The sequence below is a fragment of the Sander vitreus genome, chromosome 5 (assembly GCF_031162955.1).
Source record: "Sander vitreus isolate 19-12246 chromosome 5, sanVit1, whole genome shotgun sequence".
Taxonomy (NCBI): Eukaryota; Metazoa; Chordata; class Actinopteri; order Perciformes; family Percidae; genus Sander; species Sander vitreus.
In genome coordinates this window covers 21,393,656-21,412,935 of record NC_135859.1, presented here as the reverse complement: position 1 = coordinate 21,412,935, position 19,280 = coordinate 21,393,656, and the positions used below count along the sequence as shown (strand labels likewise).

The following is a 19,280-nucleotide window of genomic DNA, read 5'->3' as shown; positions in this document are numbered from 1 at the left end:
TGACTATATATATATAAGTTATACTCAACCTATTTTCAAGATTTTGTGCCCAGGGGCCTCTGCATTCTAAATCTGTGCCTGGATACTACACATTCTAAGGTGGTTGTGAGTTTGAATTACATACCAGGTAACAATTTCTGGTTCCCAGAATGTTCTGGGAACATTCGTTTTTGCTTGCGGAAAAGTTACCGGAAGGTTAGTTTTTGGTTACATCAACCGTTCTCAGAACGTTCCCCTACCATTGTAACCTTTAGAGAACGTTCCCCTACCGTTGTAACCTCTAGGGAATGTTCCCCTACCGTTATTTTTTACATTCCCCTAACCTTTAAATAACTAACGACTGTGGTACCAATTTTATTATTAGTTTAAACTGTCTGTGCATGAGCAGGAATGAATGATTATATATTGGCAGGAATGAATGAACAGGCAACAGGCAAACTTGATGGGATTTAAAACTTTAATATAAAATTAACAAAATACAAAAAATATAAAAGGCCTAAAAAAATATAACAATCAGAAACTATACAAATAAGAAAAAAAAACAATGGAGTGGGATGTAGTGTGCAAAGATGCATATTGGAATGATAATGTAATGAATTATTATATATTAGCATATTAACAAATACAATTGCTTTAATGAAAAAATAGAAGCTGCAAGATGGATAAAAAAGAAAAGAAAAAAGAAATAGAGCTCCATGGTTTGGCTTATAGTCCTTCTCAGCTGGCCTAAAGAGAAAGAAACAAAAGTTTGATACGTCATACTAAGAATCAACACGTTGACAAAAGCAAGACTAATTGCCTTACTAACAACTCTGTTTTTTCACATCATATAGAAGCATTTCAATTTACCATCTGTGTGGGGCAAACTTCAGCGCTCGCCCGATCAAGTCCTCCACCTCTGCTGCAGTCAGCGCGGGGAAGTTCTTCTGGGAGGCCAAGTCAAAATGAAGCCAAGTTACAAGTCAAATTAAAACCTCTTATCAGCCAAGCTAAGCATAATACTGTGAACAATAAAATAACACCTGCCTGTTATAACCCTGCATATAGTCAGGTCCTGGAAGACCTTCTTTGCCTTTCTTCCCCTCAGGCTATACTCTTTCAGCACGTTATTAGTTGCCACTCGCCGTAGCATGCGTCGGACTGCAGTACCTGTGGTCGGACCTCCAAGCGTTGTCAGGAAAAGTTGCTGTAAAACATATAGAAATACTATACATGTGGAACAAAGTGGAGAGCTTGTACAATCTCATTTTGTAAGAGAAGTCAGTTCTGTTATGATGATATTTGAATTTATGCAATTATATAGTGTTAATCTTAGGGCACTTAATTACCATTTTTATCCTCCTCAACGGTTGACCGAGACTCCGGTCAAACTCCTCCAGCTCGGTGTCTGTCGAGCAGGGCGACACCAACATGTCCTCGCCTGGAGCAGAGGGAGGGGACTGGGAGGTCCTTTACAGCATGAGCAGCTCATCCATCTTCTCCTCAAATGCATCCATCTGCTGTGTCAGGCTGGCAATGGATGTCCTCACAGCTATTGAAAAATTAATGTTGTTAGTTTTAGTTGTTATACATTTTAAACTTGCATATGTGAACAACTTAAGTGAGTCTTCTTACCTCTCATTTCCGTCTCCATGGCTCCACGGTCTCCCTCTGTGTGATAAGGTTTGTTGTTTACAAAAAAAAAAAAAAAAGTTAAGTTACTCTCAAGTTCCTTGTCATGAAATTGTATTTAATTGGAAATGGAAAATTCAAAGCCACTGTACCTTCAACTGGGTCCCAAGAAGTGGCAGGCCGAGCTTACAGGTTTCCTGTACGGTAAAAAAGTAGATATGAATATAGGTCAGTTCATTTATGGTAGGTTTCTTGCACATGCCATTGCAAAAGATGAACCTATGCTGTTACATTAGACAATCGCTTAAAAAAAAAAAAAATAACTCTTACATGCAGGTGGTGGAGGCAGTATCATCTGCTGACCTGAAAAAGAGCAGGAAGGGACAAACGCATCAGAACAGTCACGTGATATGCACCAGGTTGAATTTCAGTAGTTCCATGGTAGGAAATATGACTCTGGTTTCTTAAACGCATGCATAAATGTTAACTTACGGACAGGGCTTCCAGACACACGCTCCGTCCTGGAATGCTTTCTTGCTTGTGGAATGGATTCATCTGAAATAAAAGACCATAAAATTTGTAATGATTGCAAAAGAATATTTTAAGTGTAAATAATAATACATAGTCTGTACTTAAGGTCTTACCATGATTATCTAAATAAACGATGGATGTATTTAGACAACCAAGGAGGTGTAGCTAATCATTATGTCGTGCTAGGTTAGCCTGCTGTTTCGTGAATAGAGCTTCTCTTAATACATCCATGGTTTTATCTCTCATCCACGTTACAGGCTTTACAGCATACAGCCCTCGGATGTATCCTACGACAATACCATGGATGTATTAATAAAACACATGGGGAATTACAGCCTCCAGTTTGGACGTGCATTCAGTGAGTCCGACTGAGTTCAGCTCGACTCGCGGTATAATGCTGGCAACCATGTCGGAGCTTTCTTTAAGTTGTTTACCAAAATCTCTCACCTTGTTGTCCAGGTTCCTTATGGTGGTTAAAACATCACCGAGGGAAGGCTCAGTCTCCGTCGCCAACTTTAATGTATGGGGCTAGCAGCGCTCGCAGCATAGCTAGCTGTGGAAAGCTAACTTGTTTCCCGCGTTAGCATACGGGCTAGCAGTCCTGAGCGGAGAAAAGTCTTTACTGTTGACCGCCGACAATGTCTTTCTTGGTATCTTTGTCCTACCTTGCGTTATAACACCGTCGGTGAAGTGTAGTCAGCATATGTTTTAATCAATGGCAATATTTCAGTTCGAATTTGGGACCAAACGAACGGATCTTTTGTCTGCTCTGTTCGCCAGGTGTGTACACCGGTGTTGTATACGGAAGTCAGGACTTGAATCGGTCACCTGAAAGCAGAGGCACTGTCTTCCCCCTACTGGCGTGGGGGTGTAACGGTTGGATTTGTACACTGAACTGAGCCACTTGTTAGACGTGAAATGAAAGAAGTGAATTTTCTTAGTTGTGAAAATCGTTCTATTGATAGATTCTTGTTTTAAGTATTTTCACACAATACAGTTAAAAAAACGAAATCAAGCACAAAAGTATTGTTTTTAACAAAATTGTTATCAGCCTAAAAATAAATATATTCTCTTGCTATGTTGTTTATCTTACTTAGATTTTATAAGACCAATCATTTTTGAGTGAGTCTAAATTAAGTGACTGCAAACCTTTTATTGCTACTTCAAAAACTTAAATGGAGCTGGTTTAAATAAACATTTTCAAAACCGCACTCAGAACAACCCAAAAACAACCAAACGGGAACGTTGTGTGGAGGTACAGTGCAACCACAGGAGAACGTTTCAGTTGGTTGGTTCCCTTAACGTTTAGGGAACGTTATAACCATGAGGGAACGTTCCCTAAACGTTAGTTTTTGGTCTGGTTCGAACTAACCTTTAGGGAACCAGAAACTAACGTTCCCCAACGTTCCCTAAACGTTCTGTGTTAGTGGGGTAGGCATTTAGCGGTCCAACAAATCACGCCATTAACTTGCATTGTGGGAATTGTAGGATCCAGTGTTTTTAGTTGACAGTGGTTAGAAGTACTGAAAAAGCTAGTTAGTGCACCTTGTGTTAAAAAATATTTTGTCAAACTACTTCTTCCAAACTACAATTTACTATTTTTGGTCAAACTACAATGCTCAACATCTTCTGAATTGTAATGTAAATTATATAAATGTGAGGAGTATGTGTTTTGTACAATCCGAAATAAAGGAGAAATGTGTGTATAAATAGCCTATACATACATTTTTGAATTAGGTTTCGATAAAGATGATCATTTGTTATTTCAATGTGTCATGAGAGGTCTTAACATAAACTAAAGCATGATGTCAAAAATGTATGTGCGATGAGTAAAGCATTTCTTTCCTTCACAGCTGAAAAACATGGATGGTTTTTACCTGTGTTCAGTCCACCTTGACTAAATACTTACTACAGATATTTTTACATTTTCACAGATAGGCTATCACATTAGCTTCAGTAGCATGTGAAACACATTTTGATACCCTTAAAGTAAGCTGACAGGATGAACACTAATGAAGACTGACTACTTCATCAATATCTAATTCAGTCGAGTGAAATCTGTGTAACAGGTCTCATCACAGTGCATCACAGAGTTTGCATTAATACAAAGGGAGGTGATTATTGTGCTTAAAACAGAGATCTCTATCATTTTCTGTGTTGTTCAAAAACAACAGCAATTTACATTAAACATAGCCTATTTGATCACAGAATAATATGATATGACAAAAAATCTGACAGGGCATGTTAACATTACCTATGATATTTGACAGTTTTTCATATTCTATGCTATTTTAGTTGATACTCAAAAGATACTGTACTGAGGGTTGGTATGCAGCCCTAGGCATCACCTTAAGAAATACTGAGTCATATTCCTGAGACAACTGACACTGTGGTGATAAAAGGGAGGAAATGTAATAATCACCATATACACTATATGAGCAAACAGGAGACGAGAAAAAAAAGACTACATTATTACCAGAGGAACTCCTAGTGTCCATCAACCTGTCTGATTAGTATTGGCTGCACGCCCAACCGCCTGCAGCATAAAAAAAATACTGTAATACTCTGAGATGAGAAGTAGATTCAGAGAGCAACTCCATTTTATGTGTTCCTGTCTCTGTTCTGCTACAGAATATGAATTATTTTTTTTTGTACTCTAGCATCGCCTAGTGATTTAACTTTTCATCAAATATTCATTTGCATTTGGTTATGCTGACATACTGCTGATGGCTGGTGCAAAGAACAAGTGTTGTTGACAGCATTGTTTCACTTGTAATGATGGTGATATATGAAAAATGTACTGCTTCTGTTCGGCATTTGGATCACTGTCAAATACTTGTCAAAGAGCACTCAAGGACTTCAATTTTACAGCCCTGAGTGCATACAAGAAGGGCTGCAGTGATGATTATTTTAGTGCAGATTAATCTGCCATTTTCTCAATCAATCAATTAAACGTTTTGTCTATTCAATTTCAGAAATAGTGAAAATGCCTATTACGATTTCCTAAAGCCCAAGGTGACGTTATAAAATTGTTGTTTTGTCCGACCAACACTACAACCCCAATTCTATTAAGTTTACCATCACATATGACAAAGGAACAAGTAAAAGTAAGTTATTTTTACTTGAAAAATGACTGTAAATGATTAATCAATTATCAAAATAGTTTTTCTGTCCATGGATTAATGATCATTTCGTCAAAGTCTGTGACGTTGGACATTTTTGTGTAATTTTAGTGTGACTTTATTCTAACCCTTTCATTGACTTTAAGTGACACCTGGCTTTGTCAACATTAAACACGCACACACACACACACACACACACACACACACACAATATTGTGTAGATCTAATGTCAGTGCTATTTTAAATAAAGTAAGAATGGGTTAAGGAGTTTAAAAGTTATTGTTAGTTGCCCCCATACAACGCTCGCTTACCCTACAAAACTCATTAATCAGTGGGCCAAAGTGTGACATTTAATCAGTGGTCTTGTTGCATTCTTGCAACACTCATTAGTGACGAGCGTGGGCAAGATGTTACATACACAAATATGGGAGCTTGATACTTGTGGTACCCATACACCTACTTGAAAGGCACGCTGTATGGCCACGTAATGATCGCACGTTTGGAACCTCAGGTTCTAATTACAGGCTGCCACTTCTAATCAGAATCAATACACAGAGACAAACAGACAATCACCCACATGCTGTCACTGATACTTTCCGGCCACATAAGCTCTCACACAATCAGAATGACAGGTAACTGTCAAAGCACGGAGGACCATGGAGGACATATTCAAGAGCTGTTATACAGGTATGGCCTTTTACTTGTCATTCTTTTTTAAAATCAGGCACACATGAGATTAGCCTGTTTCAGCCTTGAAGGCTCAATGAAAAGATTTCAGTAACTTTGAGAGATGTCTGTTTTGCCTATGCGTGGCAAGAGTGTTAAGGATCAATATGGGTAAACTTGCTGCTGCTATTCATTGACTAGTGGTTGAGGAGACATTCATTGCCATGGATGTCAGATGGAAAGAAAACAGGTATCTGAACAGAACTGCATTTATTTAACAAAACAGGTCAATTTGTTTTTAATTTTTCCTAACAAAGTACCAATATCCTTAAACACCGTCAAGGGGACACTGGATTAAAGTTACGTTTGCAGAGATATACTGTATCTACGATAAAAGTGTGACAAGCTACTTTATATAGCATGAATTCATCAAATGCAGTATATTCATTTGGAGACAAGAATCAAGAACTCTACTTGAAAACTGTTGTTTCCTTCACACACTGACAAACGTTGAATGGTGGTGTGATGGATAGGTCTTAAGTTTCAGACAAAAAGTATTAAAGGAATAGTTCATCTGTTTGGGAATTGCTTTCTTGCCAAGAGTTAGAAGAGATTGATACCACTCATGTCTGTACAATAAATGTGAAGTTACAGCCAATATGTTAAACTATTCATTTTAAATGCTTGCTAAAATAGTTTTGCCAGCTATATGTAAAGTTTTTAATGTCTAAGTTATTAATTTCTTGTATATAAAATGCCAAATAGTAGTGTCAACATTGTGTACACTCTTATTTTTACTACCACCCCTTGTAGCTCTCTTTTTGGAGAGCAACTCCACACCAAGTGTTACTGGACAGTTAAGGGGAAGAACTTGGAAAAAGATGTGTAACTGCAAACAGCTCCATTTACAGCTTTATTTTGTTAATATTTGACTTTCCACATACATAAAATCTTTAAAACACTTAGATCCTCCTGGGAAATGCATTGACAAATGTCTATGAACGGCAGTCCATAAATAACAAAATTAACAATTACACAAAGCTTTGGAGAGAAAAACATGCTGCTGTGTAATGATTATCTTTGAAATGGGGAAGTAATCCAATGAACCCTCCTGCTCTCCTCTGTCATGCATTCCACAGGATAATTAACACAAAGCCTTGCCAATAGTCTACCTGTGGCTCTGTGTGTCTCTAAAGAACTACACTGGTAGTAAGTGGAGTGAGGATGAAAGTGACATGGGAGAAGAAAGATGAATGACTGAGTCCCTTGGATTAATAGTGTTGGGGAGGAAGAAAAAACAGGACAGGAAGTGAAGGTAGGTGTAGAATCCTTAATCGTTTTTTTGCACTAAGTCACTCAAGTGACCACTTGCCAGAAGTACATTTATTCTCGAGCACAGAAGACAAATGGGTCGATGCTGGCCGCTGCTGCCTTTGCTTTCTTGTCGTTTAGCAGTCTGTAGCCAAACTTACAAAAGAAGTTGCCAGTCTGTGGAAAAGCACACTAGATTAAATTGCTTTGTAGAGCCTGTAGTAACTGAGCCGCACTGCTGGTACAACAGGTGCATATGAAACCATTAAAAAAAAGTATCCCACTTGTTCATTACTGCAAAATTTACTGACTACTGCAGCATTTACAGAATTTCCTGAGAGCAATACAATGCTTAGAAAAAGCAATATTGCTCTTTTGTTCTGTCAGATGTCAACATAAACTTTTATCTTTTTTTGTATAATAAATTGGTTTCTACTGTGTATTATTCATGAGTTCCTTATGGATTAGTAAAAGAAAGTTCCTGAATAAATGGACACTATCTTTGATGGAAATAAACTAAGCTCGTCCACTAGAAAAGTAGCACAATGTTGTATGTGGTATCAATTTTGAAAGTAGAGTAAGAAAGAAGAAAAACTTTATAAAGTAAATGTGGCAAAGAGGCCTGACAGTGTAATTAAGCTATAAGAGAAATTCAACCAGAAAGCTTACCTCGCCCAGCATCGTCACATTGCATTTTTTCTACAATCAGTTTTCAGCCATGCTAACATGATGGCTTTAGGGATGACAATGTTGATTGGTCAGTACATATATCCTAATGACTTTGGAGATTTATGATTTGCAGTCATAGAATTTGGTACACACATTCACGTCCCCCACAGAGTTATTAATTTGGTTATCACCATTACATTTCAACTAGCGATATCATGAAGTCAAAATTTTATTTTCAACTACTTTGGTTTATGATCAAATACGTGCAAAACTATTGACATTCCCATCAGCCTCAGCTCTACATTATACCTGCGAAACATCATGTTAATATTGTCATTATGTGCATGTTAGCAATGCGGATCTAGCATTTTGCTGAAAGCCTTACAGAACAGCTAGCATGGCTATAGACTCTAGTCATCTCCATTCCCAATCAATGTGTGGGAAGACATTTTTCCAATCAGTGCAATTACTCCTCTACGGTTAGCTCCCTATTATCTAACCAAACGGTTTCCTTTTTTTCCCCCGAGGTCACTCCCCTCCTTCCCCTTTCCATTGCTATCAAAGTGTAGTCCTCAGTGGTGCAGTATCCAGGGTAACCGTGTGTCTTCAAGTCCATCAGTGAGTTATTAAACTTCATGCAAGTGCAATAGTGGTCTAATATGCTTGAAATTAGTTTTTTGAAACAGTATCAAGGACTCTATAGGATCTGTGTTTTCAGTTCGATACATCGTACAATCAGTAATGGAAATACACAAACTAATATTTTGGCTGATTACTGCATTTTATTGAATGCTTTGGAAAAAGCAACAAGGATTATTTCCCATCAAAGCATAACCAAATGTATAACCCCAAAACATCTATTTACTGTTTTTCGTATTACGTTCTTCACTTCATAATTGCGGTCTTTAACAGAATACAAGGACAGAAATCATCTACTGTTTACACTAGTTAAGAAATGAACATAATAGTAAGAAAGGTCTTTTTAGTTTCAAGGATAGGTAAGGCTGAAAGCATAAGGCCGTAATTCTGACTGCTACTCAACTATCACAGTGTCAAGATGATCTCCTTCCCAGGGAGGTTGACCAACCTAATGAGAGCAAATAAAACCATATTTATCCATAAATTCCAGAAGAATACATTATAAAGGCAGTGTAACCCAAAATAAAATAGTTTTTTCTCAATACGAGTTTCAAATCGCAGAAAAACAGATATTTTTTTAAGACCCCATTTTGGATTCTGCATGAAACAGGTACATGTATAAATGTATTTTTTTCAACTATTAAAGAACTTCGGTGCCAATATTAAGTCATTTATTTTTCTTTACTGTATAGGTTTGCCAAACTTCCAAATAATCAATTGTTCTGAGAAAAAACTGGTTCTTCTGTCAAATCAAATATATCAAATCTTTATCTCTACCACTAAAATGATTGGTCAAATCAGAAAAACCGGCAGGGCAGCAGGACAGCTATGCGCAACACAATGTATTTTGACTCATAAAGTCGCAGTGGCTCACAATGGGACTTCTTTAACAGCTACCTAGGTCAGAATTCATCAAATTCTTTCAAATTAAATAGTTAAGACACAGCCTAATGGCATGTTATGTTATGTCTATTTTGTACAAGTTATTGAGACCTGAAATATGACAACAGTTTAAGATGGGGGTCTTAATGCAACTAAAGCCTAATTCGCATAATCCCGCTGCACTGCTCCGAGGCTTTCTACCACTGTGTTAAACTATGTGAGAAGATGTACCGTTGAGAAAAAGATGAAAACAGGTGAAACAGTTTTTGGTTATTAAAGTGCTCAAACACACCATCAATTAGCAGCAGTATGTATGTACATATAAATGTGGTTCAGCACTCAACCATTTAAAACTCACCCATTTTAAAGTCAACAAAATGTCCCTCTAACTCAACTCAAAAAGAAAGAAAAACACTCATGTGTTCTTTCAGTAGTTACTTCAACTTGACCTCTGGTTACGACACAATTATTATCTTTAAATGGAAGAGAAATTAACACAAACTAAAAACAAACTAAAATATCGTAATGCAGAATATCATCCATACTTTACATACATAAAAAATTACATTTCTTTTTTTCTCTTTTTAAGAATAGATTCTGTAAACACTGCTTTAGGTCCTTTAAGTACGGTGTATGCACATTTCTGCTATGTTTCTCCATAGAAAATAGTCTGAGGCTCCTGCTCTGGCACTGCAGGGGATTTCTCTAACAGTATATACTCCTCAAACCCCCAACTTTTATACCATCCGTCCAATTTTCTACCCATTCCACCTTAAAACCACAGAAAGAGAAGAAACTAGAAGAATTAAGTGGAAGCTCTAGTGTGGTGATGTTTGTATGTGGGTGTGAAGGTACTTTCACATTTTAAAGTACCCACTTAAACCCCATCTTGAAGATGTAAAGGAATCCAAATACTAGAGAAAGGGATGAGGGGTGTTAGCTGAGGATAGTTGACAAGGCTAGGTCTGAATATAGATAAGGCAAAGCATGGGTAGCGGTTGGGAGGGGTGGGATTAGTCCACACGTCGGGCAGATTATTAGCCTTTCGGGTACATTTTTAAAAACGGGAGGAGATGGTTCTGTAAGGTAGTGAAGAATTGTATAGTTGATTCAGAGGCCTTGGAGGAACTCTTGGAGCTGCCTGACGAGCTCTGTGTCCACGGTCTCCATCAGGACCCCGAAGCCCTGGTCCCCCATCATGGCCTGCTGCGCCTTCAGCTTCTCATAGACAAACTGCTGGAGGGAAACGCTGTGCACCGGGTCCTCCAAAGCCAACTGTAGTGGGACAAAGAAAATAGAAAAATTACATTTTGGATGCTGCCTGGGGACGTTGGGGTTATAAAAATATGAAATTTACTGACAGTAAATGAACTGCTCATATTCTTTCTCACGCAATGTTTAACATACAGCCTACTATTTCAGAAACGTTTCAAACAAAGTGACATTTGCAGTAATTGCACACTGAATTCCAAATTAAATAAAGTATGGCTTTTTGTCAACTGTCTAAATAAAACACTTTTCAAGAAACATCATTTCTTGAAAACAAATTGCATGCAAGCATCATGTCTTTTTTAATCTCCTCCTCCTTTCCTGGGTAAATACAGGGAGGTTGGATATTTTGGCAGCAATTAAAGGTTTGATTCTTCTTGGATAGGTCTGCACTGTTGTAGCAAATCTGGATTTGGGGATTTCCTTTTCGCTCTCATTCTTTGTTGAAGATTTGCTCAAGCTCACTCAAGTTGGAACATTTTGTAACAGGATTCAAGTCTGGTTTTGGCTGGGTCAGTATGGGCTTACACATTATTGTTCTGTAGGCATTCCAGGTTTGATTTTGTAGGAGATTGCGTAGCTGAGCTCTCTCTAACAAGCTTCCCAGTCTGGATACTATGCCCAGCTTCTCTCACACCTAGCACTTTGCATTGTAGCTGAAGAGTTATTCTCGTTCCAGCAGAATCAAAGAATCTTTTGCCTAATGCTGTCAGTCTTTCACGCCTTTTTTTTTTTTTTTTTAAAAACAAGAGGCCTCCTAGTCAATCTAACCATTCAGCCCAGCTATGCACTGCACTTACTGACTTCTCTCATTCCAGTAAGATCTCACTTTTATGGGTCAACTGGCATGAGGGTGAGTAGATATTTACAATCGTGAACTTCTCCTTCTAATTCCTGGATGATTAAGGACTAGAGTCTTATACAGTATAGTGAGTCTGGAGCACACTACACACTACATTTCCGTTATGCAGGGTTCTTGGCGTTGCATAATATAAACCGTGAATGAAGAGATAAACCCAAGCCCTATTCACAGTGAATGACAGAAAACTATTTGTTCTTAATTCCACCCGTTTCTGCTCAGGTTGGCAATACAACGTACCTGCAAACGTAGTTGAAAAGGACATTCAGTAGTAAAGCAAGCCCTCACTGTTTTAGAGTCCCTTTTGACAAAAAAAGGAGGAAAAAGCAACACTCCAACTTTGACGTATACATCTAACACAAACTTTGGACTAGAGAAAATGATTCAGTATATGCAGTTGCTGTCATTCATCTTACGCAGACAGCACTGGAAAAATAATCCTTGACAATAGAGGGAAAAAAGCAAGAAAAAGTTGGATGGAGCCGACATATTTCTGCATGCAAGCACGCGGTCATTTATTTTTCTTTGGAATGAAGAAATGGCAGAGGAAAACACAACACCACAGAAAAGTTTGAAATCCTGCACTCTGTTTGCAAATAAATTAGAGGGGTATACACATACTGTGGACACCATCCCACAATCAAATCCTATTCCTATATACAGAAAGGCCAACAAAATCAATTAAAAAGGTAATTATATAAATATGTAAATGGCACTTTCTGTATTATGCAAATTTTCTCTGCATTTGAATCTGTCATGTACACTTAAATCACCAATGTTTTTAAAGTGATATTTATGTGTGTGTATTTGTGCACCTGTATGCCTAAAGCTTGATTCTGGCTCACTCACTTTAATTTCCCCACAGATTAATTATTATTATTATTATTATTATCATTAAGTGATGTTGCTTAACCCTCCTCCTCCAACCTTTTGAAAGCAGGCAGTGTACTGAACTACACACACAAGGTGACCTAATCTTTTTTCACAAGGTAATTATCTTTTTTATAATATCATATTACTATCATACACAAACTTGACATTTGTGCAAGCTTGTGCACTCTTACTCACTCAGTCCCAGAAGAGCCCTAGAAATCCCAAAGAAAAAAGAAAACATTGGGTCCTTTGAGAAGAAGATTATTGTAATAACAACTCTTGATCTCTAGCCAATCACTGTAGAGAATACTTGGCATGCTAATTAGTTCTTTGTCATTACAGTGCAATCAAACTAGTGAAGAGTGGCTGTTGGAGAGTGGCTTAATGGAAAAGCTGTCATCTAACCTGCATAATTACCTTCAGCACAGGGACCTCCAGAATGTGTATGTGTCTGTATAGGACGGTTTCCTCCTAATGTTGTGTGTGTGTGTGTGTGACCATGGCACAAACAACTTTGATGTGTGTGAGCCAAATATAAAAGGTCTTAGTAAGCATTTCTCAATTACTATGATCCTCTTAAATATCTAATCTAACTGGGAAAAAACAATGATACACATCTGTATAAATCCCAATAAATATCAGGTGTTAATTCTGGTTTAGTTAGGAAAAGGACAATTGCAAGTCTGCTGTGTAGATGAGGTGTATAATGTCTCAGCCAAAGAACAAAGGATAAAAAGGTGTGTGCGTGAATGAGCACTTCTAGGAGTGTTTGAAGAAGTTGTGTACATTGAAAAGGATAATTCGAGGTAGAGATGCAACAGATGAAGAGACTGTTAGAGAATGTTAACAGGATGTGAGTAGAAATTAGCTTAAAAGCAGAATGTTTAAGATAGCTGACAACAGAGCGCTGAGATAAAGAGCAAAATGCTGAGGACACCTGCTGTGCTGAGACTCCGCGTACAATACAGCACTGATGCAAACCAATCTGAAGAGTGGAAGCTACGACAATAAGCACAATACGTATGATCCAGTGTCATCCCTGGGGAAAAACAGAGGCAGAGATGAGAAGACAAGAGAGAGGAGAAGAAAGACCAAAGTACAAAGGAGATGTGAGGATCTGATTGCCATGTAAAAAGGAAAGGTGAATCGGAAAGTGAAGAAAGTGACAACACAGAAACACAAATGCAGCAAGAGAAAGGAGTATTGTCGTGCAAAAAAAGAGGTTAACGGGAACTGGCATGACGACGTTGTGGCAGAGAACACCATAAAGAAAGCGATTGACGAAAACAAGATGACGTGGGACGCTGTGAGACGGGGCAGCTGTACCTCATTGGATGCATTCAGGATGCAGAGGAGAAGGAAAGAGGAGTGGGCAACATGAGAGGAGGCAGAGAAAGATGAAGAGACACAGATGAAAAGACAGGGGCTGTGAAAGCCCTCATCCCTGGACTATTGCTGCCTTTTTCCAAAGCAAACAAAGTAAAGCAACCCATGCCACCATTACTGTAAAAACAGTGTTGTTCAAAATCGGCCTGCACGGGAGATTTTAAACATCTCCCACTACAACACACCGACACTAACAAGTGTGCCAAAAACCCAGATAGATAGGTCTGTGGCTCTGAGTGAGAGGCCCACACAAAGGCTAGCACAGTCTTATTAAAAACCAGCTACATTAATATACTGTATCCTACTGTTGCATCAGGAAATCTGGGATTAACAAAGCAGCCACAAACTCACTGATAAACTCACAGAATTAACACAAGTGGGCCTATTAAGAACCTTTTTTACTTTAACCTTCTGACTACTCAAACCTCTCATTTTCATTCCTCTCAGTCATTTACTCACCACAGTAGGCTGCGCTATTCAGTGGAAAAGCACATTTGTAGCAGAGGACATTAAAGGAAAGTCAGGCAGGCAATCGCTAACTGGAGTTAATGATGCAAGAACCTGTACTTTTTAAGCTTTTATCTCATATCCCATGGTGCCTGAAGTCGAACTGCAAACACACAAATATAGTACATAAGTAGTGTGTGTGTGTGTGTGTGAACACATGCACAATCACTTCAGTGTGATGTAAAGAGCTGTGGGGGTGTATGATGTACTGAAGTGTAAACTAAGAACTGTTCTGTGTAATGGGATGCTGACTGTGGGGTTCAGAGGATTACACTGCGGGCAGATGTTAATTTAATCAGATAATTCATGACACATCATCTACAGGCCTCGCCAGCCAGTCGCCTTTGGCAATGCTGACTAGACATGCAAGCTGCTCTCAAGTGGCCAAAAATGACTCAAAGCATAATATTGTTTGAGAATGTCAACACGCGTTTTAACGCCTCCACGGGTATATAAGATACTAAATTCAAGTGCTGCTTGAAAAGCGTAAAAAGCTTGTTTTTATTTTCTAGGGCTGCTCGATTATGGACAAAATCATAATCATGATTATTTTGGTCAATATTGAAATTACAATTATTTAACACGATTAGTCATTGACTTTTGGAAAGATGTTGCAATTACTGAACTTAAAAAACAGTGGACCAAGTTAAATAAATCAACAGTGAAAACACCTAGAACTGTGAAATTTCCCTTAATACTTTTCCCATTTGAACATTTTTGTTTTCATTCAGAACACAACACAAAATAAGAGTTTACTTGCAAAACGTAATGTGCAAAATAATCGTTTTTCTTGATTATTCTGTTTTTGTGATCATTTCTTTTTAGGAGAACTTATGAGTTTTAACTAACCCTGCAAGTCTTTGCAAGTCTATTTGCATTCTATATTGATGTTTTTACCATGCTTTTACGATCTGTAGTACTTTGAGATTTGCTCCAAATGTAAAGTGCATTACAAATAAAATCTATTATTATTATGAACCAAAATGGTAATCATGATTAAAATTCTGATTAAATTGCACAGCCATGTATATGTCTCACACACAAGTTAATCAATAGCCTAATTGAATGACAGCTTGATCTATACAGTAAACCTGCTGCTGTCACACATGAGTACCATGGTTACCATGGTGTCTGCAGAGCCACTTCTCCAATGTTACCTGACACAGAACAGATACTTGGCCGGCGCTTTCATGGGGCATGATACGGGGTATTCACACTACACCATGGTACATCCCAAAGTGAGCCCTGAGGACTAAGGACTAAAGACTCACAGACTTAACTGATCTCAGGTGTTAAGTGAGTGAGTGTGTAAGGCCACATGGGCTCAGATAGGTATAAATGGGATTGGGACAGCACTTCACGAGATCACAGGTTACCTTGGCGACGTTTAATAACAAAGATGTTGCTGACGCTTGCCGGTTTGGGAATTTTCATTTTAAGTTTGTTGCTTTCTACACGGCCAAGGCACAGGAGACGGCTGCCTGATTCCAAATTTTTTCACAAACATTTTTGGACAACAGGTTGGTCTGTGTTCTGTGGTCGTGTGTCGTGCTGTTGTTTACCTTTGTAATTCCCGGATTTCCCTATGGTCTCCGCAGTAAACGTCACAACGCTTTGAAATGTGGGCAATTCCCTTTGGTGAAGTTTGCATCGATGCAGACTCACGGAAAGGGCTCGGTAAGTGTGTACTCAAACCCTCACGCCCTATGAAATTCGACATTGGGACAACCCTAAGCCCTGTGCACCAAAGTCTGTGAGTCCGGATTTTGGGATTGGGCCATTGTGTTCACATATACAATTGCAACAGCTTTATTTTATACTTAATATATCTCTGTTTGGGATGTTTTTTGTGTAACTTTATAAGAAATGTATTTTATTTGTTTTGTGTACAGGCATTTACAAAGGCACGAGGCCTGGAGGAATTGGCAGGGTAAAGATCGCCATCACTTCACTGCTAATTAAATACATTAGTTGAATTTTTGCATGACTGTTTTACGGTTTATTTGAGTATTTGACATTTCTAAATTCTTAAATCTAACCAGTCCAAATGAAAAGTTCACTGACCTTTGTCACAGTAAAATAATTGAATATAAATCAAAACAGAATTAAAAAACAAAGCAGCACTTAACAAGGCAGCACAAAGAAAGAACGGGTCACCTTGGTCAATAAGAAAGGATTAAAACATTAATAAACAACGGCTAATAAACTTACAGTCATGTGAAAAAATTAGGACACCCATGCTAAAGTTGACTAAAAAGAGGAATAAAAAAAAATCATCTTTTGGAAAGTTAATGCCTTAATTAAAAAATTGAGGAAAAATCCAATCTTTAAGGACACCAATTTTCTTTGTGAATGAATAATGTAGCGTAAATAAATAAATGTTCTTCCTTAAAATACAGGGGGCATAAGTAAGTACACCCCTATGTTAAATTCCCATAGAGGCAGGCAGATTTTTATTTTTAAAGGCCAATTATTTCATGGATCCAGGATACTATGCATCCTGATAAAGTTCCCTTGGCCTTTGGAATTAAAATAGCCCCACATCATCACATACCGTTCACCATACCTAGAGATTGGCATGGGGTACTTTCCATAAAATTATCTCTCAATGCAAATCAAACCAGCTATTAGGCTAACTGAAATAAAACCATGCCAATCTCTAGGTATGGTGAAGGGTATGTGATGATGTGGGGCTATTTTAATTCCAAAGGCCAAGGGAACTTTATCAGGATGCATAGTATCCTGGATCCATGAAATAACTGGCCTTTAAGGCCTTTACTTATGCCCCGTGTATTTTAAGGAAGAACATTTATTTATTTATTTACGATACATTAGTCATTCACAAAGAAAATTGGTGTCCTTAAAGATTGGATTTTTCTTCATTTTTTTAATTAAGGCATTAAGATCGATTTCCTAAAGATTATTTTTTTATTCCGCTTTTTAGTCAACTTTAGCATGGGTGTCCTAATTTGTTCACATGACTGTATAATCTCCTGTTTTCTCTGTACAGTAAGTCACTTTCACGTAACAAATAAATGTCTTGTTCAAGAGCAACCAAAATTTCCAGAATATGGCTAAATTATGGCAGTCTGGTGCCCACAAGGATTTGGAACAAAAACTAATAGAATACAAATGTATCAGGATGAGGGAGAAAGTAAGCTAGTTGATAGGAGTTAATCATGTGAAACATTTTTGGTTCAGGTCACTTGAGGTAAAATAGAAGAGAAGTACATTAAATGTTTGGATTATCAAGTAGATTAAATGGGAGAGTAATCAGGGTGTGTGGATGTATGATAAAGGCAACAGAAAGACAGTGGGAGGAGTAGAGGAGTGATAAACAAAGAAAAGAAAGGTGTGTTTTGCGCCGTAGAAAAGTGTAGCTACAAACGCATACTACCATAAGTGGAGTGAAAACAAGGGTGAGAAAAAAACGACCAAGCGATGAATCGCAGGAAAAAAAACAATCTGCATGAAGATAAAGAGCACAGCCAACCTGATGGTGCACAGACCAAATATCTGTCGAGGCAAAAATGCAGGGGAAGGAAAGATGAGACGAGTGGAGGCTTGAAGAAGAAAAGAATCAGTGATGATGAGCGGAAAGGATAGAGGGAGAGTGCCATGCACCCTGCTATGGCTCACTGATAAAGAAGCACTAGTCTTCATGCATTGGAGAGAGTTGAAGATAAATGAGAGGCAAGATGAAAAGAAGAGACACACAGATGAGATGTGCAGAAAGTGGAAGGGGTTTGGGAGTTGCTTAGTGATCAGATGAAGAGATAAAAAAGCAGAGGACAAAAAAGAGAAGTGGGCGAGATATGATTGGAAGAAAAAAACCTGTAATTATGACGATGTTGTGCGTATGTAAAATGCTCATTAAAATAAACACAGGTTATACTTGTTCTATTTATATGATAAGTTAAATTACAGTTTAAAGAAAAGACTGGTGACAATTCTATATGTTTGTTATTGTCAACAAACCCCACAAAAAGACTAAACCCAACAATTGATCCTAACAACAAAAGTATTGTATGGGAATCCAAAGCCTGATAGAGCTTGCTCATCTGTGCAACCGACCTCCGTGGTTGTCCTATTGTTGCACTGGCTGCGATGTTTCTTTTTAACCATTAATATGGGTACTGTAATTTAATTTGACATATGTCATCCTGTTACCCGAAATACTCACTAGAGCACCAAATCTGCCGCTGAATGGTCCTCAACAAAAGCACTACTTACTCCTGTTTGAGTAACGGTTGCTAAAAATTCCAGCGCAGAGCCATTTTAGAAATGGATTTAGCCTTTTTAAATAGTGTATAATAGTGACAAGTTATTAAAGATTGATATCTTCAGTAGGAACGAATGGGCTTGGGGATGAGTGCCAGAGAAAGGCTGCGGAAGTTGGGAAGTATTGAGAGACGGACTAACACATTGTCGGCTTTGCTCTATTCATGGGATTTATTGACAACAAAAACGACAAAATAAACATTGCCAGCCTTACCCATTAAATATTCTCTAAAGAGCAACTTACACATTTGAGGTGGCATGTTAAGAGTAGAATTTTAAATGCATGACTGTCTGTGATTATAAACAAATAAGGGATGCAAATGATTGATTGTATGCATTTATATCAGCTTTTATGGAAGCATACAGTGGAGCAAAAAAGTATTTAGTCAGCCACCAATTGTGCAAGTTCTCCTACTTAAAAAGATGAGAGAGGCCTGTAATTTTCATCATAGGTACACTTCAACTATGAGAGACAAAATGAGAAAAAGAAATCCAGAAAATCACATTGTAGGATTTGTAATGAATTTATTTGCAAATTATGGTGGAAAATAAGTATTTGTTCAATAACAAAAGTTCATCTCAATACTTTGTTATATACCCTTTGTTGGCAATGACAGAGGTTTTCTGTAAGTCTTCACAAGGTTTTCACACACTTTTGCTGGTATTTTGGGCCA

General features: G+C 37.9%; 2 protein-coding genes across 4 annotated transcripts in view; both read right to left on the bottom strand.

The window, feature by feature from the left end:
* Positions 1-443: 443 nt before the first annotated feature.
* LOC144517641 (uncharacterized) lies at positions 444-2,940 on the bottom strand. 2 transcript variants are annotated; one of them, XM_078249743.1, is made up of 9 exons: positions 2,590-2,940; positions 2,104-2,166; positions 1,942-1,974; positions 1,764-1,808; positions 1,615-1,650; positions 1,329-1,531; positions 1,027-1,186; positions 850-926; positions 444-726 (listed from the first exon to the last, which is right to left on the bottom strand). In XM_078249743.1, the coding sequence occupies exons 6-9, from the start codon at positions 1,410-1,412 to the stop codon at positions 718-720; spliced, it is 330 nt and encodes a 109-aa protein (XP_078105869.1). In that variant the 5' UTR covers positions 1,413-1,531; positions 1,615-1,650; positions 1,764-1,808; positions 1,942-1,974; positions 2,104-2,166; positions 2,590-2,940; the 3' UTR covers positions 444-717. The 2 variants fall into 2 exon arrangements, with proteins under 2 accessions (XP_078105869.1, XP_078105870.1); XM_078249744.1 differs by having other exon boundaries at positions 850-923.
* A 7,389-nt stretch (positions 2,941-10,329) lies between these two features.
* ipo11 (importin 11) overlaps positions 10,330-19,280 on the bottom strand; it is a 131,145-nt gene continuing 122,194 nt past the window's right edge. For both annotated transcript variants that reach the window (XM_078250961.1, XM_078250962.1), the window contains one exon: positions 10,330-10,706. In XM_078250961.1, the coding sequence (XP_078107087.1) occupies positions 10,542-10,706 (165 nt within the window). In that variant the 3' untranslated portion in view covers positions 10,330-10,541. The remainder of the gene's footprint in view (positions 10,707-19,280) is intronic.